The following is a 24348-nucleotide window of genomic DNA, read 5'->3' on the forward strand; positions in this document are numbered from 1 at the left end:
TCCCAGATGACCTTCTCCAGGTAAAGTCTGATCTAACAGACCAAAAGATGATTTAATTCAGAGCTATGCAGACCCTCCTTGTGGGAGGTGATCGATATCCCCTTTCAGAAATTCAGATGGCCATAAACCAGAGAGATTTGGTCAGTTTCAACACAAATATAATGATGGGACTAAAATAGTTGATGAATAAGTTGATGATAAATATCAAAACAATTTTGATTTGTGTTATACTGAAACTTGAAAATGGCGAATTCTAAAACATGAGGCCTCACACAATATAATGTAAATGTTATGTTAAGAATTCCCACAAGATAGTGTGTTCGTGTCTTGACAATTCGTTTATATTTGTATATTTTTGCATGAATATTGCATTTCTGTGTAAGCTATGATTAAAGATGAGTCAAATATGTTGTTATGTAACATACATTCTGATCTACACTACTGTTATGTCGACGTTCTCTCATGGTAGTATAATTAAGCTTTTCTTGCGCTTTTACTTGCAGATTGAACCATCTTAGAAAACAGGAGGGGGCGAATCAGTAGAAACGACAATATTAAATATTAACCTGGAATCATTCCTTAAATTAAGAGAAATATAATGACATAAATGCATAATTGTATATTTTCAGTTCATGTAATTGCCTTGGAAAACATGTCATATGTGTCCATCGAAAATTGTCAGAAAGAAATGGTACATTCTCCGGTGTATGAATTTTCCTGTGCTGCTTTCGATGCGGAGAGCTGTACGCCGTTTCCTGTTTAGGTCTCGATTGAGAAGCTAACCATGGCGGCTACGGAGATAGCACGGCAAGCGGTAGGTCCTTTTTCATTGCATTGAAAGAGCTGATACTGTGGTTTGTAGCAATCCGCATATAATTATAGATACATAATATCTGTCTGAGTATGTGTGATATGATTTTGCCAAAGCCATATTGGTCTGTATTTAATATTCAGTGTTAATGTGCCGATTACATTAAAGCAGAGTGTAAGGTAGTGGGGCAATGGCAATTAAAACGAAATTTAAAACGAACAGTTTAACAATAGACAAATGTTGGTGGACCATGAATATTTATTTATTTACGGTATGTCGGCGCGATTTCTTTTCATGATTTTGAGTTTACATGTTACATATAGCCACACATGGAGATAGCTACATCATTTTAGCTTGGTATATCGTAAGCAATGCTTGCTGCCATTAACTAAGGTACCAAATTGTGAGTGTGTGCATTTTCGAATGTCTGTACATGAATACTGTAGCGCGTATTTTGGTGTTGAAGCGTTTCGCTCTTGATTTTATTCGCGAGCAGCTAACTAGGTGAAAAATCTACCCACAGTTGTGTGGGATGGTCAATGTTCGATTCCGTTATTGTATTGTTCTGGGATGTCAGTCAGTCCCGTTAGTCTACTGGGCGTTGTCTAAAAACTGAATGAATTGAGTTAGTACAGCGTAAAAAGAAACTGTATGACATAATACTGTTCTGTTAAATGATCGATATTTATGTATGTGTTAGCAGTTTAATCTAACAGATCGTAGGCTGCCATTTAAGGTCGAAAGGACCTCATGCACCCGGGCAAGACATTTGCCTTGAAAACAGTGCCACATTGTTGTAGTTGTAAGTGACGTCCAGAATATGGAGAAGTTGGTAACATTATGATAGATTTAGCCCGAACGGAGCAAATTTCGTGGTGAATTTTCCTGATTGAGGTAAGCGACAGAGCATTATGTCATTCGGGGCGCAGATGTGTCTTTGATCTCAGATAGATATTTGGTTCTGGAATGTTGCACACGCAGGCAGCTGTACACAATGTTTGTGTTGTCAACAAGGTATTCCGTCTGTTTGGTATGGCGTATTTCTGCTAATGAAACTCGAGTGTTATTGCATTTGTTCTTGGCATTCTTGTTTCTTAAAGGACCCCGTTGAAAGGCTAACTCCCCCTGTTTCGAATAACAAGCGAGGTGTTATGCTGTCTGAGCTGTTTGCCTGACAAACATGGTTTTAGACACATACCCCTAACACCATCTTAAATTCCCACACCACTGATGTCATTTGTGTGGGCTCATACTGTCATCTTTAGTGAAAATACTGAAGTCATTGTTGTACTTTTAAAATGTGCTGATTATTAATAGAGATTTTAATTGCTGCTTTCCTCACTGTATCTTTGATACTGTGCCTAAAATATATATATACACAACAAGACTGATGAGAGCACATCAACAAATCTCATATTCTTGAGCAAACTATTTTAAACAGTCAGTGAGAATTCCAGGCAAGTTAACCACTTCCTCACTTTAGCGTTGCTCATGGATGTGTGGTGCATGTTTTCCAGTGCCTTTCAGGTTTAATGACTTTCTAATCAGTATGTTTTGTTGGTTATTTTAATATAATTCAGTAATATTACCGATACATATAATCATTTCTATTATTGTTTGCTGTTGTTGAAAGGATTGCTTTGCGCTGGTGGACATATGAGTGGATATTGCTGTACCTTGTGATCCAGATTCCTTGAGCAGCTTGTCTTGTGACTTCCCTAGGCGATAGAAGAGAGAGAAAATACATGTTTATCCATGGGATGATTCGCTACGCTTTATCGTAAAGCATTAACAGATTATTTGCTTTGGTCTTTTAACAGCAACATAACGTGTGCAGAAGCAGCAGATGATTTCATTCTGAGCTCTCTCCATGAAAGTGATTTTCTGTTCACAGTTTTTACTTCCTGCCTGTGGCTCTAGCCAGTGGTTACTGTGATGGGGGGACGACGACACCCTGTTAATTCAATTCATAATGATTAAAAAAGGTGTCTGTCATTTCCTCTGTGAAGGTACGATGGCCTCTTCTCAGAGGTCCAAGCACACACACGCATATGATGTGGGCCTGGCAGCAGCAATAGTGTTTCAAGCATTCTGTGAAGTCTAATACGTTATTTTAACACAGATACTTCCACAGCCCAAATCTGAACGTTGTAGCTCACAGGAAACAGGAAGTCAGTTATACAAATGCTCAACAATCTTATAGGTTGGGAGGCTAAATTAGTCAGAAAAGATCGTTAAATGTCTTCCCGTGAGTAAAACAAAAGGAAACGAAGCATTGTGACCACATTATATTGAACTAAAAAATAAAACTCATGTGTATTCATGTTGGATTTTTGCCCAGAGTATATTGCCCTACCATATCATCATGCCATTATATGCTCATTTAGGTTACAATGTGCTTAATTGTCAAAACTTTACACTACTGTACTATGTACCATACACTAAATACTAATCTTAATCTTTGTAATGAGGGAGATTTCATAGTTTTTGTTTTACAGTTGAAAATTGGAATGAGAGCTGGGTGAAGAAGGGGTCAGAGCTCACCAGGAGAATCATGGGTAATGGTTACTGCGCTTTTTGCCTTGCAGGGAGAAGGCGCACGCTCTGTCCCTTTGTCTGGCCATGTGGGTTTTGACAGCATGCCCGACCAGCTGGTCAACAAGTCCGTCAATCATGGCTTCTGCTTCAACATCCTCTGCGTGGGTGAGTGAGGCCGAACATAGCCCCTCCCCCCCGAGTGCATTTGGCTTCCTGTTGGCTTCGTTCCATCTTCGCCTAAGTCAAGAACACCCGTTGCATTAATTTTCCCAATTACTGTACCTCACTTTCACTGTTAATTCCAAGTCTAACTGTAGATCCTGAATGAACAAGTCTGCCAGCTAACTCTGTCGCATGGCTTGTAAGGTCAAGATGATTTTTATTTGTTTAGAAGAATGTCTATCATTGTCTGGTTCTCCCCTTAGTACCTTGCCAGATAAAAATGAGAGTGAAAATTATCTCTGCCAAGAATGCTATCTCTTCTTATATTGTGGATTTTTAAAGCAAGTTCACTTGCCCCAAATTGAAAGATGTGTAAGTAAAATGGTGGTGTGTTGGATTTTGTCCATATTATGTTTATCAGAAATGTGGAATGAATGGCAAAGAGCTGGTGGGCTTTTTTCTGTCTATTTGTCTCCTAATAATTTGGTTCGTCCTCTGAGCCTGAGAAGTTGTCTGAGGGGAAAAAAAGCTTGCACTGTTCTGGACAGTCTCCAGATGCTTCTATGAGCTGGTTTTCCTGAGGGTGTGAGTCCCTCATATCTGGTTCCTGTCTTCTGGTTGATGTCATTTTACATAAACTGCCTTAACAGTGCTTGGTTAATGCAATGTAAATGCAAGCACTTCTGTTTTCTGTGACATTTTAAAACTGCCTTGCCCTGAGTGGGATGTGCGTCTGTCCACATCTGACAGGAGAGGCCTTGCTGTGGGGAAACAGTGAAAACATGACCCTGAGCTCAGTGTGAGAAACTCGGCACACACAGCTGCTGGGAACAGCCATCTCCCCCACTTCCTCTTCCACGTTGCCTCTATAACAATGACAAAAGGCAGCAGCCACTAACACTAAGGGTCGCATTGCCAAAATGAGTCTACAATCTTTGAGCACCCGAAGTGAGTTATATGGCTGACTCCCATGTAAGGAATTTCCTCATATAGTATGTCACAGCCACAACAGTGGACTGAGGACGTTGTGTAAGGTAATGCTTTTTTACTGGTTACAGTTAGCTGCTTTTTGCTGGTCCAGATCGGCCACTACCATAGCAACAAAGACTTCATCTCTGGATCTGGAGCCTAATTGGGCTTGGAAGATTTATCATTTTTATTGTTGTAATACCCTTTACTCTTGACTGTGCCAACCATATGTGAATATCAGCTGTCACTGAAAGTAAGGTCCTGCTTAAATGATTGTGCTGTGGCAGAATGTTCATTCTTTCATATTAGAAAAAAAAATCAGATGGAAACCCTGTTCAAAGTCAATACAGAACATCCATTTAAGGACATGAACCCACCATATCTGTGTCCTTTAGTGGAAATAAGGACACAGTTCATAATTAGATCTTTACATTCTAATTAATAAAACCTCAAGGAACACTGGTGTTAATTAGAGAATAAAAAGCAAGTAAGACTAGTGGGAATATGTCCTCCAAACCTAAATATTATGACGGCAGCCTTATTTAAATGGACTTACAAGACTTGGTGTCTCTCTCACTGATGGATGTGTTTCCTGCAAGTGTCTCTGTGCTTTGAAAAGCTGCTTTCCTGTTGCACGAAGGAGAAAATAAATTCAACCGAGCCTGCTTGCTCACTGTAAAATAACTTAAAATTTGAGTCCTGATTTGGCAAGGAAATGCTGAAACTAAAAAGCTATATTATTACTCCTGGTTAGCTGTGATTGTGTGGAAAAATGACCCAACTCAAAATTTATGTAACGTTTAGAATCGATATGGCTCTAAGGCTTTTTGTGGTTGTGGCACAAAAAAAAACTAGAAAGGATACGGATGAATGGAAATATAAATCATGGCTTCGTTAGGTTTTTTCTTTATTGAAGTCATTTGTCTTCATGAGACTTTTAGCTCGCATGATTTGTGAGATTACATTAATCCAAACCTGGATGGTAAGCCTCCTTTTTGGGTGGAACTGGACCTCTGCCAAACAAGACGGTCACTCTTGCCAAGTTACAGCAGAATGGTTTCTGTGAAGAGCACTGAGATGAGACCAGAATAAAACCCCCTCGACTCTGACGCGAGTTGGACTTAAACTCAGGAAATGGGAGGGGATAGGCTGTCCTCTTGGCCGCCCTGAGTTGTCCGTTTCTCTTGTCACTCCTGGGTATGTCTTCACTGTCTCTCCCACGCTGCTGTAGTAGAGTGTGCTGCTGGTGTGCTTTGAGTATGAAAGTGTGATCAATGTGCTCTCTGGATGGAGGCGGTACTCCTCATTCGACAGGGGATGGAGACTCTGACTCACTCTTCCAGTAGCTGTCAGCCTCTGTGCTCATCAAAGTGCATCTGTGGATCAGTAACTCTGTGCTTTTCCCTTAAAAAAGAATCAGAACCTCTTCTCACCTCTCCGCCCTGGCCGTATGCCGTCATAGGTCACCTGGCCCATCTTAAGAGCACAGTAATTGCAGAAACACTCACGGATTTCTGTAGGACGTTCCCCGCTAATCTTATTTTCACTTTTAGCTAGTGCTTTCTTGCCAAAAGACACATTAGAGAGCAGAATGGCCCGAGGGAAGGTGCTTTGCCTGGTAACTTTTTAAAAAAAAAAAAGAAAAGTGGCAAATGTGAAGTGACCGTATAATTAACATTCTCATGGCCAGGCATAATGGTTCTGTTTACTGTGGGCTGCTCGTGCAAGCCAGCACTCAATGCTTTTCTTTTTTTTTTTTTTTTTTTTACAAGAGAATTTCGGATGGAAGAAACACAGTCATGAACTGTACAGAGTTCATAAAATAAAAACAGATGTAAAAAATAAGTACACGTTGTGAGGGCTGTGCTGTGGAGCCTGATTATGTGTGTGTGTGCGTGCGTGCGCGTGTGTGTGTGCGCGTATGTGTGTGTGTGTTACTCAGGAGAAACGGGCTTGGGAAAGTCCACTCTCATGGACACCTTGTTCAACACCAAGTTTGAGGGGGAGCCCACGCAGCACAACCAGCCTGGCGTCCAGCTCAAGTCCAACACCTACGAGCTGCAGGAGAGCAACGTGCGCCTGAAGCTGACCGTAGTCAACACCGTGGGCTTCGGGGACCAGATCAACAAAGAGGACAGGTGAGAGTCAGGAGGGGGGGGTGGCAGCAACTGTAGCTCTGCCAGCAAAGCATTGTTCATGGGTGGCCTGGATGTGGAGTCAATGTTTCCATTGCTTTTATGCATTGGTCAGTTACTGGTATATCGGAATGCCTAGTTTTGTGCTTTCAGTTCATTGGAATTTCATGTTCACTTTGCCGTCCTCTGCCTTCCTTATAGAATAACACCATAACTGCTCGACCACTATAGCTGAGACTCTGCTCTCCTGTTCCCTCCCCCAGTCTCCCTGCCCATATGCTTTGGGGGCGCCATTGTCTTGTATACACGTAAGGGCCAAAGGCTACTGGAATGACACATGGACACACTGAAATTTTATCCCGCTGTAAATTCGCTCTCAAACTGTGCAGAGTTGAGGGTCTTTTTTACTGCATGCGTCATGGTGTTCAGGCACTCAAACATGCTCTATTTCTGGTGCATGAGAACCGCAGACCTACTAACACCCCGGGCCCAACCCACCTTTAACCTCATTGATTACATGGTTCACAGTCTCTCTCTCTTCCTGTCTCCTGCAGTAGTAGTTGTGTGTGTGTGTGTCTGGGTGTAGGACTGTAGACTAGGTAGACCATGATAAATTCATTCAAACCTAGATGTGTCTTGTGTTGTATAGCATTCATCATCTTTCAGCTCTACCTTTGGGGTCATAAGATTTGAATCTAAAACATGGCACAATGACTTTTTTGTTTCCATAATAAGCTGAAATCTTTAAGTTTGAAGATACCCTACACTCATATGTGCGAAATTCTCTCAATTGCACAATCTATGGTCCAGTCCCCTGGGCTGGACAGTTGTGGTGGGGTTAAAGACTAATTATCAGAGCTTAAATGTTCAGCATCTTTGTTTAAATCAATGTGATTATGTAAATCCTTGCATAGGTATTGGAGGTCATAACCTTGTTTCACTGTCTGTTTCACTGAACACGAGTCCTATAACCATTAAATACTGAAAAACCTTTATCACCAAGTCCTGGGTCGAAATCTTTGCTTTGAAGAATCAGTGACCCTCAACTCAAATATATTTGTGCATATGAGCAGGGTGTTCTGGTGAGAGTAGGATCTCTGGGTGCCAGGGCTCTGTTCTTTGATCTCCCCTGTCATCTGATATGCCGTATTCTCTCCAGTGAAACATCAAAGGGTGATGTCACGCGTCTGTGTCTGTTACAGCCCCAGACCTAAGCGTGTGATGCCTGAGGAGGGGGCAGTGTCATGTTGTGGGAACCGTCATGCAGGGCCCTGCTCACATTTCAAAAATGTCGTCATTACTGGAGCAAGCCAGCTGACCATGTGATAGCCACATCCTTAATGCAAGCAGACAGGGAGCACACTCGAGCAGACAGAGACACGCAAGTGAATGCATCAGGCAGGAACTGAAACCAGCTTTTCGGCTGTGCTGCGCAACAGCCCTCTATCTCTGCCATGGCTCAAGGTTTCGCTTTGATCGTGCAGGCGTTCGGTGATCTGTTGGGTCCCAGATGCCCCCTGCATTTCCCTCTGATGTCTCTCCTATAATGAGGCACATTTCCCTGCATTCAGCGGTTTCCTCACGCAGACATTTTCTCACTTTTGCCCCAGTCCTCCCTCACACACACACTGTGGAAATAAAGCGCAGACGGCCTCTTTAATCTCGAGCTCAAGACGCGTTTTTCCATCTTCGGTTATAGGGGCGTAAACAGCCTCCATATGTAGGAAACAAGCAGGCGCGTAGCAGATGCACAGTGCAGCCCGAGAGAAATCAGGACACAGATGGGGGGGAGGTCGGCTCTGAAACCAGATCCACGTTTATTCCAGGCCAGGACGGGCCCTCTGCCGTGATTCATTATTGCGCATTAATAAAATAACAGGCTAAATTATTTGCGCCACAGGGGCGGCTTTTCTCTGCTTTATGCATACGCCGTTTTATTCGTCCCCCAGGTTCGGAAACAAAGCCGCTGATTCAGTAAGAGGTGAGGTCAAATTCCTTATTCATTGAGTTTCGCTCAGCGCCCCAAATGTTTGCCCTCCCATCTCCGCAGCTTCAAATCCATTGTGGAGTTCATCGACGCCCAGTTCGAGGCCTACCTGCAGGAGGAGCTGAAGATTAAGCGCACGCTGCACAGCTACCACGACACGCGCATCCACGCCTGCCTGTACTTCATCGCCCCCACAGGGCACTCACTCAAGTCCCTGGACCTGGTCACTATGAAGAAGCTGGACAGCAAGGTGAGGGTTTGGTTGGGAGGAACAGGTTGGGAGGTCAGGAGGGGCATTTACAAGAGGCACACTTTTGTACAAGCCCCATTGCTGTTTTATAAATTGACCAAAGTGATTACATTACATTGCATTCATTTAGCAGATGCTCTTATCCAGAGTTACTTCAAGTACAAGAGAATAGAGGTGTGTCCTTTCACGTTGAATGAGCAACAGTGTCAGACCCCCAGGCTAACAGCACTTCCAGGCCAGTGAATGTGAGCACGAGATTACTATGATCTTAACATGTCTTCAGTTGGGTCAGGGATGCGGCCACCTTCAATGGTCTACAGCTTTGTTACTATTTTTTTTTTTTTTTTTTTGTGGGTCGCAAATTTGTCAATGAGCTCCTTTGTTTCCAGCCATTGCTCAGTATTCCCAGACCACGCACAGATGGGTGTCTGTCTCGTAGGAGGGCGGCTGGCCGGGCGGACGCGGCACAGTGTTGGCGACTGTGCAGGGTCTGCTGTGTAAAACCTGGGCGAGGGCCGCTGTTGTCTCGGCGACCATTCAGAGCTCCGGGCGGCTCAAAGGGCCGTATTTGCATAGGCCTCCCAAGGCCTCTGTTTGTGAACAAAGGCCCACTCACTGGCCCCTCCCACTGCCTGACCAGCTGTGCCCGCCAGCGGCTCAATCCAGAGCAGACGCTGTCTTTTGTACACATCCCTTCGGCCCCGATCGCCAGGTTTATCTGCTGGGAAAATGGCATGGCAGGGTGCTGTTCTCTGTCCGAGATAACATTACAGGAATCTGGATCCCCCTTATTGCCGTCTGTGCTCTGGGGTGGACTCTGAGTGACAAGCCAGTGTTCACCAAAACTAGGCTGTTTGCACCCATTCTCAGAACCCTTCCTCCCAGCCCCTTTCTGGAAACTCTTCTAAGGGAACCTAAAGGGTCAAATCAACAGAGACAGACATTTACATATGACCTGACTAGATTAGTTCATTTCTTGCTCACCTTAACTTATAGGCTTGACTAAGACTGCAAGAGTCAAGTGTGGCATTTCAGAAAATGCACTGTAAGAGGCATTAATCCTCCTTGAGGTAGACACAAAAATTTTCTGATAAACTGGGCCATCAAAAGTGGTTGCTTCCTGTGACCATGCTGTCCGATGCACTGCCCGTAAAAACAACGGGGATGAGAATATTTACAAAAAACAAATAGTTTACTTTAAAACTCAGCAAAACAGGAACCAAAATTGGCACAGCCATGGTAAACACAACCAGCTGTTCTATTCATCGCTGATCATCAGTGCAACTTTCCCTCAAGACTTCCCTTCAAGATCAAGCAAGTAGGTTAATTAAAATTTCTCTTTTCTCACGTCCCTGAAAACCTATTTGTGGTACTACATATTACATAATGAAGACAGCGTGTGAGTGCATGGTTCATCATTTTTACAGCACTTAAGAAGCAACAAAAAAGCAAGAACGGGAGCACAAATGTTTTGCCTAAATTTGGCTTGCTCTTTTTGTGGTTCGATCTAATTTATGGGTCACTGCACCAGGATGGTTGATAATTGTCCTTTGAGCATAGCACAACTCATTGCAATCGTAATGATTATTGAGGGAACAGTGATAGACTAGTAACTGAGGTATTGATCAGGCTTGTGGAAACGGCAGCACAAGTGCAGTGTCACTGTAAGTGCAGAAGCAGTACCATAACTGCGATTCTAAGGCAGCAGCATTAAGACATTTTAACATGTCATTCTGACTGAGATTGCATAATCACTGCGGGCTCTTACAGTTTCTCCCACATGGCCGCTTATTTTAAACTGAGGCATTCCAACAAGGGCACAAAAAGGCTGAAGGGAGTGGGTGCAGCGGGGATCTTGGAGATTATTTTTGATCCGGCCCCAGCCAGATGTTCCCTGTGTGTCTCGTGAGGCGGACAGTGACTCAGAATTACGGAGGAGGCTTGTTGAGAAACGGCCCAGATCCTGTTGCAGTAACACAGCTGAGGTCTGCACATAGGTCTGTGGGCTGTGTGCCGCAGACCATGAGTACCCTGGAGCGGCTCTTCGCTACACTGTCCGGGTGATGGTGTTCATTTTAAGCGTTTATGCATTGTTATCTAACATGCTGGTACCTGTGGTAATCTGAATAATTTGGGTGGTAAATGTACATTAGTGTCTAGCAGAGAACAGGGTGGGAAGAAGTGCATTGTTGCTGTTTATTTTCTTATTCATGTATTTTGTGTGACATGGACATTTTGCTGTTATTTTTTTATTTCAGGTTTGTAAACCCAGTATGAAATTTATCCTTGTCTGAATACTAAAGGCCAATTTTAACACTGACATACACACAGTCAGACAGAAGTCCATGTATTTTTAACGAGACGTGACATTCAGGATTTAGGCTCTGAAGTCTGTGAGTTGTTGAGCCTGTGAACCTCAATATGAATACTGGCCCGCAGGTGAACATCATCCCGATCATCGCCAAGTCGGACGCCATTTCCAAAAGTGAGCTCGCCAAGTTCAAGATCAAGATCACCAGCGAGCTGGTCAGCAACGGCGTGCAGATCTACCAGTTCCCCACCGATGATGAGACGGTGGCGGAGATCAACTCCACCATGAACGTAAGGAGGCCTTTGTCTGCCCCTATTCCAGCTGCTCCTCATTAATCGTACTGTGATGCTTCTGTGGCCTCACACTTCTTTCAGTGCTCATTAGGTTAATGATCAGTTAAGTATGGGGATGTTAATTATGGTTATTATTGCTCAATTCATTTGCATTACTAATGAGGTGTAATACATATTCGTGATGACTGTGTCTGTGTGGTACAGGAGGGACTGCTCAAGAAGAGAATGTTGGAAGTGGTTATTTCTGTGTTGAAAGCTGTTACATTGGTCCAGACAGAGACGTGTTTATTCTACTCATAGTGTGTATAGACAGGATGATAATTTTGCCATCATCTGAGAGATGGGTGGCGTGTTTGTTTGTATTTGTGTCAAAACAATTTGGGTTTTAGACGGAGTGATCTTACAGTCTCGAGAGCAGGACGCGCGGCTTTATGCAGGCAGTCTTTCTGCTTTGAACTGTCGGTGTGCCGCATTCCTTTGCCTGGAGCCAGGAAGCCGCAGCACAGAGGGAGCAGAGAGAGAGATCAGACGTGTTTACTGCAGGAAGTGCCCATTACTGCTGACGAATAAACACAGCAGCAGCACAGCCCGGGTGCGGGGAGACGAGCGAGAGCGTGAATGTGGAGAGGGTAGTGTAGTAGTGTACGTCTGATTTAAATGAATCATTTTCTTCCCACACATTCCCAATATCGCCGCCCCTTCCCCGTCCTGACCCAGCACAAGGTCACACAGACAGTCGTCACAATCACCCCCCCCCCCCACCCCCACCCCTTGCTCAGTACAGAGCGGATGTGCGCTCTCGGCCTATGTGTGTCAGGACACATTCATCAGCTGCCCGCCCATTAGCTGGGCTGTGTCTGCGATTCCTCTGAGAGGGAGGAAGCGTTACACCCCACGCCGTCACACTGCGGCCGGCACCGCCTCAGCTCAGACCCAGCTCACACCGAACATGGCGCTAATGAGGCCGACACCTCCGTCACGTCTGTCTCACAAGCTCGGGCGCCCTGCGCTTTGACAGAGATTTCACACACACACACACACACAGACACACACACACACACACACACAGACACACACACACACACACACACACACACACACACACACACACACACACACACAGCGCTGAAATGTCTGCTATGTACTCCCCTGATGAATCCTAGTGAAAAACATGTCAGGTATGAAGTGGCCGTTATCAGACACTGCCTGATAAACCTGGTGAAAAACAGTATTGAACATGTCAATGTGAAAGTGATAGCGAAATAGAGAGCGTCCTGTTGGTTTGACGTGTAAGAGGTGTGGGGCTGTTGCGCATGTTTTTCAGAGCCTTATTTACCAAACTGAGCTCCCTTTGTCCTGTCATGAGTGATTTGCCTCTTCAGCAGATTCCTGTTTTCTTGCTTGTCATTGCAATTATAGAATTCAGGTCAGAATACCACACCACAGTTTCAGCTTTCAGGATTTAATCAGGTGTTCCCTTGGTGACCATAGGGAATGATAAAAAAAGTGTGCATTCTGAAGTTTCTGATACATGTGTAAAAAAATCTTTAAATATCTTGTTATCGTGGCTGATATGTCATTACTGATGAACAGTATAACGTGTGCAGAGCTGGTTTGGTTGCTATAATGTGTCTTAACGTGTAATGTGTGCACCATGCAATGCTAATAAAATGGAAGTATAACACTAAATAATGTCATGCAAAATAATCTGCATATATCTGAATATGGATAGAAGCCTGTATGCATGTGTGCTTATGGATGTGTCTCCTCACTGTGACTCTGCAGGGCCATTTGCCGTTCGCAGTGGTGGGCAGCACTGAGGAAGTGAAGATGGGGAATAAAATGGTGAAAGCGAGGCAGTACCCCTGGGGGATAGTGCAGGGTAAGAGGCGTCACGTCCTGCACAGGAAATGAGATAAGCACGTTCCAGCCTTGGGCCTTGGCCCTTGGGCTGCTGCTCTCTTCTTCTGTTGTCCACATCAATGGTGTACGCACACGCACACGCACACGCACACTCACGCACACGCTCACACTCACACTCACACGCACGCTCACGCTCACGCTCACACTCACACGCACACGCACACACACACTCACACACACACACACACACACACACACACACACACACACACTCACACTCACATGCACACACATGCATTCTCACGCAGGGTGCCTTAAAGGGTGTTTGTCTGTTCAAGGTGGAGCACTAAGCACTTGTTCATCCAGATTGGGAAAATGCCACGCCGCTTTTTTGAGTCATTCGTGTTGCTTAAATGGAAATTTCAATAGAAGTCATGTCATTAATATTTATGTTACTTAATTGATTTATTGATAATCATTAGACTACACTGGGTCAACATATTATTTATATCACTCTCTTGCATATACAATGCAACTGTGTTATGTGTAAAAACGTGAAATGTATGTGTAGAATTAAATGAGCACATATTAATGTAATATGTATTGACCTGAAAGTGACTTTAAAGCCATGGTTATGTCCTCATAAATCCCCATAAATGACAGTGGTGCCCTTTTCCCATGTACTCAATTCACTGGTTAGTGAGTCTGTATCAGATAGTGTGTGTGCTTGTGTGCATGCATGAATGCAGTTGTCTGAATGTATGTGTGTGTGTGTGTGTGTGTGTGTGCGCTCGTGTGCGTGTGTGCATGTATGTGTGGTCACGGGCCGTTCTCCACCACAGAAATACAATAGTGCTGGCCTGAAGCTGCCTGTGACATTGCATGTCACCTCACCACTCTGACTGTGCATGATGCCACGGCTTATTGGGGCCTGCATGTGGGTCACTGCTATGGTGAGAGCTTCAAATTGACCAGCTACAGGAAGTAAAAGGATGCTGGCATACATGCATGTCATTGACCGTGGAGGATGAGAGTCAGTGTGACTGGGTCAGAGAGAAGGGAGATGCTGATGCTGGGTGTGTGAATGGGGGCTGCGGTGTCGCCCACAGTGGAGAACGAGAGTCACTGCGACTTTGTGAAGCTGAGGGAGATGCTGATCCGGGTGAACATGGAGGACCTGCGAGAGCAGACGCACACCCGCCACTACGAGCTGTACCGCCGCTGCAAGCTGGAGGAGATGGGCTTCAAGGACACGGACCCCGACAGCAAACCCTTCAGGTGAGGAGACGCCACACTCTCTCAATGTGTCCTGTGATGTGCCACAGAGCTCTGGTACTATTCCATTCATATTTTACATTAAATTACATTAAATTACTATTATTGGCATTTAGCAGACACTCTTATCTTATCACATAGGTTACAATTTTTAAATGTTGCCCATTCATACAACTGGATATTTACCGAGGAAACTGTGGGTTGAGTACCTGGCCCAAGGGTACAGTGGCAGCGCTCCAGGGCGGAATCAAACCAGCAACCTTTAGCTTACAAGTCCTGCTCCTTACCACAATGCTACGCTGCTGCCCACCTTCCCCCCATATTTAGTGCAAATACCATAGAAGCTCCACAGAAACATGTCTTAATGTTAACCCATATGTCCTCATGGCCTTTCCTGTCCCTCCGCGCGCCCACTTCAGCCTGCAGGAGACGTACGAGGCCAAGCGGAATGAGTTCATGGGTGAGCTGCAGAAGAAGGAGGAGGAGATGAGGCAGATGTTCGTCCAGAGAGTGAAGGAGAAGGAAGCGGAGCTGAAGGAGGCCGAAAAGGAGGTACTGTGTGTTTGTGTGCGCTTGTGTGTGCAAGCACATGCAGTACACCCGCAATTCATCCACTGATTTTTGTGCCAGGAACTAAGCCTGGTGAGTGAAAATTTCTGAGTCACATAAACAAAATCCTGGGTCTGCCTGTCTGGTCTGTGAGCCTCGGAATCATGACACTTTGTTGTTTGCACCCTGGGTTAGTTGTTTTTTTTTTTATACTTACCATGGAGACTAATCCCTGTGCCCACAATACTCACAGCTCCACGAAAAATTTGACCGTCTTAAGAAGCTGCACCAGGATGAGAAGAAGAAGCTGGAGGACAAGAAGAAGACCCTGGACGACGAGCTCAACGCCTTCAAACAGAGGAAGACAGCTGCCGAGCTGCTGCAGTCCCAGGCTCAGCAGGCAGGGGGCTCCACCACACTTAAGAGAGAAAAGGAGAGGAAAAAGTAAGTATTGCTCTCCGCATCGCTCGGTCCACTTCACACAGATGCTGATGTTTGACAGCCTTAAAATTACTACTAGGTACACCGGAGCGGAGAAACCCTGATGTCACATGTCTTGACCACTCCCTTGCCCTTGGAGTACCATGGGCCTTTACATGAAGGAGTCCTCATACAGAAAATTAACTATGTTGCGCTGAATCAATCAGTCAATAGGCAGGCCAACCCTTTTTCTTTTGCAGCTGGCCCTAATGTTTTAGGATCCTAGGGTGGGATAGGATGCTGTTTTATGTCCCTGTGTGAGAATGTCATCTTATTTTGTGTTAAATGTGAACCATTTTACAGAGCATGTAGAAACACTATTTTATGAACAGCACCTTAGATTTGAAGCTTCAGCACAAACCAGTTATCACTTATGTATCCTTGCATTTATTGATCTTTTTTTTCCATGTGTAAAGGGTATTTTGAGCACAGTTTTGGTTTGCTCCACTCACATCAGTAAGCACTGTTTTGTTTTTGTTGTTATTTGAGCCATTCTGGTGTCCGACACTAATATGGTCCAAACATTTTCTTATTGAAGAGGTATGGAACCGTCAACACACAGGACACTACATACCGTTTACTTTTCACTAATGAATTACAAGTGAGAATAGCCATAGCCATAGCTTTACCCAGAGCCTGTCTTGGCACGGAAGGGCTTAACTGAATGTAGGTTTGGCTAGGATTTGACTGTATAACTTCATGCTGCCTATTCTGCCATTTAGGATTAATTGTTCATACCTTATTAGCATATGTCAACTGGTTCCGTGAGTCTGTTATCCTAATCATGTGTTAGTAGGTTTTAGGCATTGGATTGTCCAACTCGGTGAAGCACACGCTGGGTGAAAGCATTTTTTGGGGTCAGAAACACCGTAATGGTCTTTTCAAAGTGCAGCTTATTGGTGTGTGGGCATGGAGCAGCTCCACCACTTTTTGTACCCCGTCACAGACCCCTGTGTCAGGCTTCAGTGGGGACTGTGGGTCTGTACTGGGAGAGGAGAGGCAGGGAGGTGGCGGAGCTGTGTTGACAATGGCCTCTGTTTCCCATTCCTATTGGTAATCACCCCTGGTTGTGCATTCAAGCTGATTTGACCTCATCACCAAGGCGTTAGAAAGGACGAAGACACTTGCACTGAGAAGGTTCTCTTTTTTTTTTCCCCTTTAAGATAACTTGACTCTGCCATTTTATCTCGGCGCTTCAGAGCTGATAATAGCAGCCTGCTTGTGTTTTTTTTTTTTTTTTTCCTTGTCACCACACCGTTCTCTTTTGTATCAGTCTACATGATTCATTATTCATTCATTTTCATCTCCAATAACCACATGTCGATGGGCTACTGATCTAACATTGTGAGTTCCCCACACATACTGTGCCGATTTTTTCAGTTAATGCATTTAGAGCTTTAAGGACATTCTATGTTTGTAACTCAGTATATTTTTGAACCCACTGCACAACACTCGTACCATGTAAGGACATACTATAGTGAAGGTATGCAGTACTTGGCAATGCTTTTCCAGTAACCCAGCGACTTGAGCATGGCATGTCTCCTTTGAAGCTGTGGAGGTGATGTGATGTTACATGTGTGTATATGTGTGTGTGTGTGTGTGTGTGTGTCTGTATATTGTTTTCCAGTTAACCCCTTCCCTGCATGCTGCATTCTGCATGCTGCATGAGAGACCTGGTAAGGCTCCTTCACTGATTCTGTCCCTATCCAACCCTGTCCAGAACAGAAAGAATGGATGTCCCAATGACCAAGTTTGCCCCCCCAGCCTCCCCCAAAAAGTCAAAATTTCAAGATTATGACCCTCTGTAGGGAAGTCCTTTGACCTGAAATAAAATGTGATAGTTTGAGGACAGTTTGTTCTATGCAACACCATTTAATTCTGTGAATGATACAAACAGTACCCGATGTGAATGTGTTGGCAAGCTTCAGCAAAGCCCAGAACCTCAAGATTCAGTGCAGCAGGTAGACATCTTCTAGAATACACACACACAGATAAATACTGGGAATGACAGTTTTCTGAATCCCCATTAGCAAATTTATATCTGTAAACACACATCTGCACAAAAGCTTTTTCTTCAGAGCCTGGGATTGGAGAGTGAATCTCCTGAAAGGCCCACAGTGCACAGCGTTTGAGCAGGAGGACTCAGCCCCGGCAGCACTAAATCACATCCCCGCTCCTCGGCCCCCGTGCCTGGCACTGAGTCCATTAGTCCCCCCCAGTGGCGAGCTCCCCCAGTCTCCCACCGCATCTGTAACAGCCCGCTATTGTAACATCCCCTGCCCACCACTGGACACAGACACAAAAGGCCGTTCAGATAGGAGCTCCGATATTAGGGCCACACTGGTGCTGCACTTGCCCTCAGGACAAATCTTTGTTCTGCTGGATTTTAAAATTGTTTGGGTTGTTTTCTCAGTGGAAGCTCCATTCTACACACACACACACACACACACACACACACACAGGGAGACAGAGAAGAGCCAGAGGATGGTTACTCCACATTCTGGTCTCAGCCACTCCTATGTAGGCTTTGTTCCTCCCGTAAACATGGAGGCCGTCAGCTATCTGCTTGGCATCGATGGAACACAGGCGGGGTGTGAAGCAGGAAACAGTTGTGTGGGATAGTGCTATCCCACTATCACACTGCTTTTTCTCTCGCTCCTTCAAAGAGAGTGGTGTGACCTCAAAAAAGGAAGAACAAGCCCACCAATTTTGCCAATGAGAAACCGAATCGAGCTTTCTATCCAGTCATTTGTTGAGGGTTTCAAAAGATTAGAAAGGTGTAAAAAATTTAATTAAAGTTAAAGTAGGGTTTAATTTCTTGTTTTCTTCCTTCCTCTTATGCTATGAATTGTTATGTTTAAAAGAGGACATAATCATCATACAGCTAGAAAACATTTATTCTTGTGGCCGGGGAATTCTCACTTTCAATTAACAGAAAAACATAAAGTACAATTGATGACATCAAAGTCATTGAACTGATGCAGGCATCCTATTCAAACTTCCACATTTTCCCAAAGTGCTGTTCAGAATCTGTGTTTGCATGATAACCTATTACTAACGGAAACTTTTTTTTAATCATTTATGGTTTTATAATAAATTATATATATTTAAAGTGTTGCTGTAACCCATAGGAAGCATTAATCATCCCTCTCTTTCATTTCCAGTTCAGGCTTCCTGTAGACAGTGCTCCCCCAGCCAGCTGTGAATGAGTTTTGACCCCCCCCATCCCTCCTGAGCCATGCTGTTCTGTGTCCTCCCCCTTCCCTCATTTCCCAACCCCCAAACATGCCCATGCTCAGTGGAAGAAGCCAGCCAGAACTGTGAACGGAACTCTTGACTCAGACCACATTCTATTACCTAAAGATGCCATTTTGTTACTATTATTTTGACTTAGACAGTTTTAAAGGATTTTTTTTTCTTAGATTCTCATTTTAATAAACTCTTTTTTTTGTTTGTTTTGTTTTGTCTTTATCTGTTCTGCATGACTAGAGTGTGCTGTAACAATAACACGTGTGTGTACTGTTGTGCAAGGCAGGAGTTTTTGTGGATGGTTTGAAATGAAACGAACATTGGCCGCGGTCTGACGTAAAGCAAGGATGCTGTTAGGCACCTGCACCCATGGAGGTGGCCTGGCAGCATGATCCAGCCACTCCATTGCCACACCAGACTAACGTTATTGCATGCATCCTGAAGGTGCCAGTCTCTCTAATTTCACGGCAAAGAGTTTTCCAGGTTAATAATGCTACAGTGTGAATCAGCATACCTGTTTGACATGTCTTTGAAACGTGTCAAGTGTTCAGTGTACTAGTTTGGGGTAAAAGTCTGAAAATTGGAGTAAATTGGAACGCATTTGCCTTCAGGAATGCGAGTTCTAATAACTTTATCGGGCAATGTTCAGTTTTGTTTTAACATGGTGCATGTGCAGATGCAGTATTAATACTCAGTAGTCATCTCCAGCCATACCTCATTGTCTTGTTTTAAATGCGCTATAAGCACACTTGTGTTAAATAGGGAAGTTGTCACCATGGCAACAGTCTAGTTAAATGTATTCTCTGTACGTCAGTGCTTTTAAAACCACTTGTGACTTTTTTATACATATAGAAGCACATTTTCAACTGAATATAAGACCAAATAACTTGAAGGGACCAGTATTGCACGTGTGTTAGTGTTTTCACAGAAAATACGTACTATTTCTTTTAAAAAATTGAATAAACTGCAATATACACCAACCATTTTAGTTGTTGCCAAAATCATTGTGTTTACATTAAAAAAATATACTGTGGTTTTATATCTGCAATTTCCAAGATTTATGGATGAATTTATTTAGAGAAAAGAGTAATTACTTTTTAAAAGAGGTACTGTAAGGATTTTTAATTTACACTGTAGCTGTTGGGACATAAGCAAGTGGAACTCTGTGTGGGTGTGTGCATATATGTGTGTGTGTGTGTGACACAGAAAGTGTGTGATTATTATATTTCAGATTTATGATTTATGCTCTCTCCTGGGCTTGTAAAGGAGTGGTAGTGAATCTATTCTTATTTTGTCATGAATCATAGAAATCTCACCGGCAGCACATCGGGATGGTGATAATGATGGCTTGAGCATTTCGGATGTTCTCAAAGTCTGCCCCCTCAGGGGAACAGCCAGTCTCACTACTTCTTCTCAGATGGCATATGACAACCATTTAAAAGATAAGGGACTGTGGTCTCATCTCTGTGTCTTTGATTCCATGTCCTTCACTTCCGTGCATGGGAAAGGGTGATATGTATCGTTAAACACAACTTTGAGAACACGCAGATCGCTCTCGATTTCTGAATGACTAATTTCCCAGCTTTCGATGGCTGTGCCGTAATCCATACGTCTCTGTTTCAGAAGCTGCTGTGAAACCCAGGGTGCAACTTCCATGCCACATTAGTTGTGTTCTGTGATGACACTCTATAAATGTACCCCGTGTTCCACTGTTCCCATCTTACAGTCATTGCTCTCAGACTGTGATGTCTGACACCACTGGAGGAGTGAAAACCAACAAAACAAAAATAACTATATGTGAGGTGTAGCAGCTCTCCACGTCTGCCTTTGCTTCTCGCTTGAGGTGTGGGTGTGATTTCATACCCTTATAGTCCTTGCAGGCTGCTGTGTCCCCCCCAGGCCCCTGGGCTGCTTTGATTTTTCTGCTCTTGCTGGTGGTGGGGGTGCATTTCTGGGGCCCTGCGGTGGGTTTTGTGGGCGGTGCGAGGGTTGGAGCCTGGTGTGTGTGACCCGCCTCCTCTAACCGTCCTGCTCACTGCCGTGTGTGTATTTACTTTCCTTTGCAGTAATCCCTGGCTCTGCACAGAGTAGTTTCCACACCCCCCCCAGGCCTTGGCACTGTGGGTAATGTGACCCTATGCCCAAGGAGAGCAAGTGTGGACCCTGCTCCCATTGGGATATTGATAAATCTTCACCTCACTTGTCTTTGTCGAGCAATACGTTATGCAGCTCCACCTGATGTTTAACCACAGCACTAACCGTGTTGTCTGTCTACTTGGCGACTAAAGCATGTCTCTTGCTCAACTTTTTTTTGAATTTCCCCCTCAGATATCAAGGCACTTGCTGTGATCTGTCACACCTTTATTCAATTAACTAGTACACTCCATCATCCTGATAGTTTCAGGAATAGAGCTTTTGTTAGTGCGCACTTAGTAACAGTAGTGTAGTATTAGGGAGAATTTAATTTTGAGTGATGTACTTTTTCAGAGTATTTCGTTTTTTATATCGTTTTTAATCTATGACTTTCTGCTAATGAACAGAAAAGACGATCTGACTTGCCGCAGTGAAGGATATTAAATTGATTATCAATTATACCGTTATAAACATGGTATTTTGCAAGACTTAATATGGCCAGCTCACACCACAAGGCTAAAAGGATATTTAATTATTTCAGTCTAAATACTTAAAATATCTTAATGATCCCTTTAACTCTGATGATTGTCTCTAAAGGTATCAATTTGGAGAAGAACTTCTGCCTCTCTTTATCATCTACAGTAGACTGTTAATTGGTTCTGCTAAAATTAACATCATGTGAACAGATTTTACCCTTCTACAGGCTGTTGCATGCACCGGAGTACAAAAATCAACTGTGGCACAATGTAGGGACAAGCAGGGAATCAGAGAGCCAGAAACTCACAGCAAGGGTGGGGAAATGCTAGATACAATGTCCGCTTTGGCAATCCTCTGTGTAACCCCTGTCTTATGACCTCTGAACCTTCCCCTTCCACAGGCGCTGCTGCTCTCTTTGGCTGCTTTGTCTCTCCTGGTTAACATGCCCTTGTCTCTCTCTTTTTCTCTCTCTCTAGCTTCTTTTAATCTGTCTTGGGCTCCTGTCTGAAGAGGGGATTGCAGCTTCCAAAAGAACTAGGCACCCATTTCCTCTTCATTCCTTCCTCACCCCATCAACCCCCTTAAATTTACTTTTTCGCAACCACCTCATCCACCCCGTTGAGCACGGCCATATGTAGGCCTTACATGGTATTTTTTTTGTTTTGTTTTGTTTTTTTTTGGAGAAACTAGTGATGTCACATGAGCAGAATTGGTCAGTCAGGAGTGAGAGCAGTGGGATCCTCAGCTCTGTCTTGCAGGTGTGTCAGGGGCAGGATTTCTGGGACGGTCAGCGCGACAACAGTTTCTTCTGCAGCATTACCGCAGATCTCTTACACTAATGGATATCTGTGGCCTAATCTTAACTACCACACTGTCTGTGTAGAGAAACAAGTTTAAGCATGAAATTTTGTAAGATACCAACAATTTTGGTAAGCCTTCTTCAAAGAGCTTTTTCCACAGGGTCATTTTTGCATCAGATATGACACTTTGTAGGGTACTCATAAGCCTTTAAGTATTTCATTATTTATTTTATCCAAAAAATAATAAATCCACACTATAACAATTATGGTTATGCAAACAAATCTTATAAAATTGCCATGTACGTTCTCACAAAAGGAGGGCTCTTAATATAGGTACAATTTCATTTAGACTGGTTCACTTAAAAAGATGAGCATTTCTGTTTACTTTTTTGAAGTAAATCTATCCTAAGAAGAGCAGTTCACAATAAAGTTTTTTCCCACTTACCCCAAACTCACTTTTTCAAGGGCTACATTTTCAAACCATGTGTATAGCCTGGCTGTGATCTTGCTAAAAACCCAAAGAAGGCTTGTGTGCCCGTTTGTATATCCCAGAAGACTAGAGTTCAGTGTCTATCCCTTTGCACCACTATAAGACTAGTCTGTTTGGTGGACTACATATTTCATTCTAAAGACATGGAAATATTGCCAGAGATGACTAAAAAGAGAATAATAAGTAACCATACAAAGAGCTCAAATTATGTTTTTTTTTCTATTTAATAACCACTTGTGAACGTAAAGTAGTCATGCACATGGCAAATTCATTTTTAGTGAAAAGGAATTTTGCTTCCCCATAGTGTATCAAAAATCCATTTTCTAAATACCATGTAGGCCACATATAGAGCATCTAATGCATTGTGCTTTGTGTATCACCCAACTAATCCATATTTTGTGTCTTCCATATTTTGAGTCTTTTTTCATCTGGATTCCTCTAGTGATCATTGCTGTCACGTTGAATGTTTTCTTTTGGGATATTTCAGTGTTACTTTCAGCTGTTCCAGATTGAGTTGTCTCTCTTTTGATCCAGTTTTATCTTGTGAGTTTGCTCCATTTGTTATATGCATTTCAGTAATACTCCTTAAGGATGGTTCAGCCTATTTGCCAAATAGTACAATGAGCACTATCACTTCATAAAGTAATAGTTTTGGTCAATGTGACTGACCTAAATGCCAGATACTAGGTAAACATTTATATACATAATTTATAAGGATATATTTTGTGTAATGAATTCTGAAGAGGAGACATGTCTCATGATAATTGATAGTGAGATAGTGAGTGATATAATTATTTTTTTCTTTCTGTGTAAACTTTGTGGTGTAAAAATTGTCATGAAATTTGATAGCATCTCTGCCATCATTGCCCCACCCTGCCAATGGCCTTGCCATGCCTCAGATTGACATGTGAGATATTTTACTGTTGTATGATTCCATTGGTGTCCATTTTCAATAAAATGTTCAAAACAAAAAAAAAATATGCATGTTTAAAATTAAATCTTGTATTGAGCATGTGATGTTTGATTCAAGAATTACCACACCTTACACTTTGCAACATGAAACATTAACATCCCTAGGAAAATTCCTTTGAAAAGACATTCAGGACTGAAAAAAATAAAGGAGCTTACTGGTGTTTTAAATTATTGTCTCTTGTGGAGTGATGGTTCTTGCAGTTGGTACATTAATGACATGTCAGCATTACACACCTTCATTTGGGACATGTTTAGACATTATAATTAAGTCGATACCACATAGCCAAGAGTCACCAAATAAAAAAGACTGTAAAACTGTTCTGGACTATCTTTGTTTTTCATAGTATTTCTCACAGTATACATAAATGAAATGGTTAAGTTAAACCATTTAAGTTATTCAAGGATTAAAGTTACTTTTTGTGTAAATGGTGTACTTCACTAGTGTGATGATAACGAGAACGAGGAAAGCATAACAAGTAGAAATCAATAAAAAAAAAATACGGAGACCACAAGAGGGTCATAGTACAATAAACTGGATTTAAACCTAAATAATACCCAGGGTATGAAATTCTTTCATATTGACCTTTATGGATTCCGAAAAAAA

The 24348-nt window shown here is 43.2% G+C and overlaps 1 protein-coding gene across 6 annotated transcripts; it reads left to right on the top strand.

Moving 5' to 3' along the window:
• Positions 1–736: 736 nt before the first annotated feature.
• On the top strand, positions 737–23183 carry sept6 (septin 6). Of its 6 annotated transcripts, none has more exons than XR_005005505.1 (11): positions 737–814; positions 3400–3514; positions 6423–6618; positions 8666–8852; positions 11292–11453; positions 13242–13338; positions 14429–14597; positions 15014–15146; positions 15397–15587; positions 16704–16760; positions 18788–19846. XR_005005505.1 is itself a non-coding variant. In XM_036547573.1 (11 exons), exons 1-10 carry the CDS (start codon positions 785–787, stop codon positions 17252–17254), a joined length of 1284 nt encoding a protein of 427 aa, XP_036403466.1. In that variant the 5' UTR covers positions 737–784; the 3' UTR covers positions 17255–17299; positions 18788–19846. The 6 variants fall into 6 exon arrangements, 5 of the variants coding, with proteins under 5 accessions (XP_036403466.1, XP_036403463.1, XP_036403461.1 ...); XM_036547573.1 differs by lacking the exon at positions 16704–16760 and adding an exon at positions 17251–17299; XM_036547570.1 differs by lacking the exons at positions 16704–16760; positions 18788–19846 and adding an exon at positions 21959–23183.
• Positions 23184–24348: the final 1165 nt, after the last annotated feature.

The sequence above is a fragment of the Megalops cyprinoides genome, chromosome 16 (genome assembly GCF_013368585.1).
Source record: "Megalops cyprinoides isolate fMegCyp1 chromosome 16, fMegCyp1.pri, whole genome shotgun sequence".
In the NCBI taxonomy this organism is placed as follows: Eukaryota; Metazoa; Chordata; class Actinopteri; order Elopiformes; family Megalopidae; genus Megalops; species Megalops cyprinoides.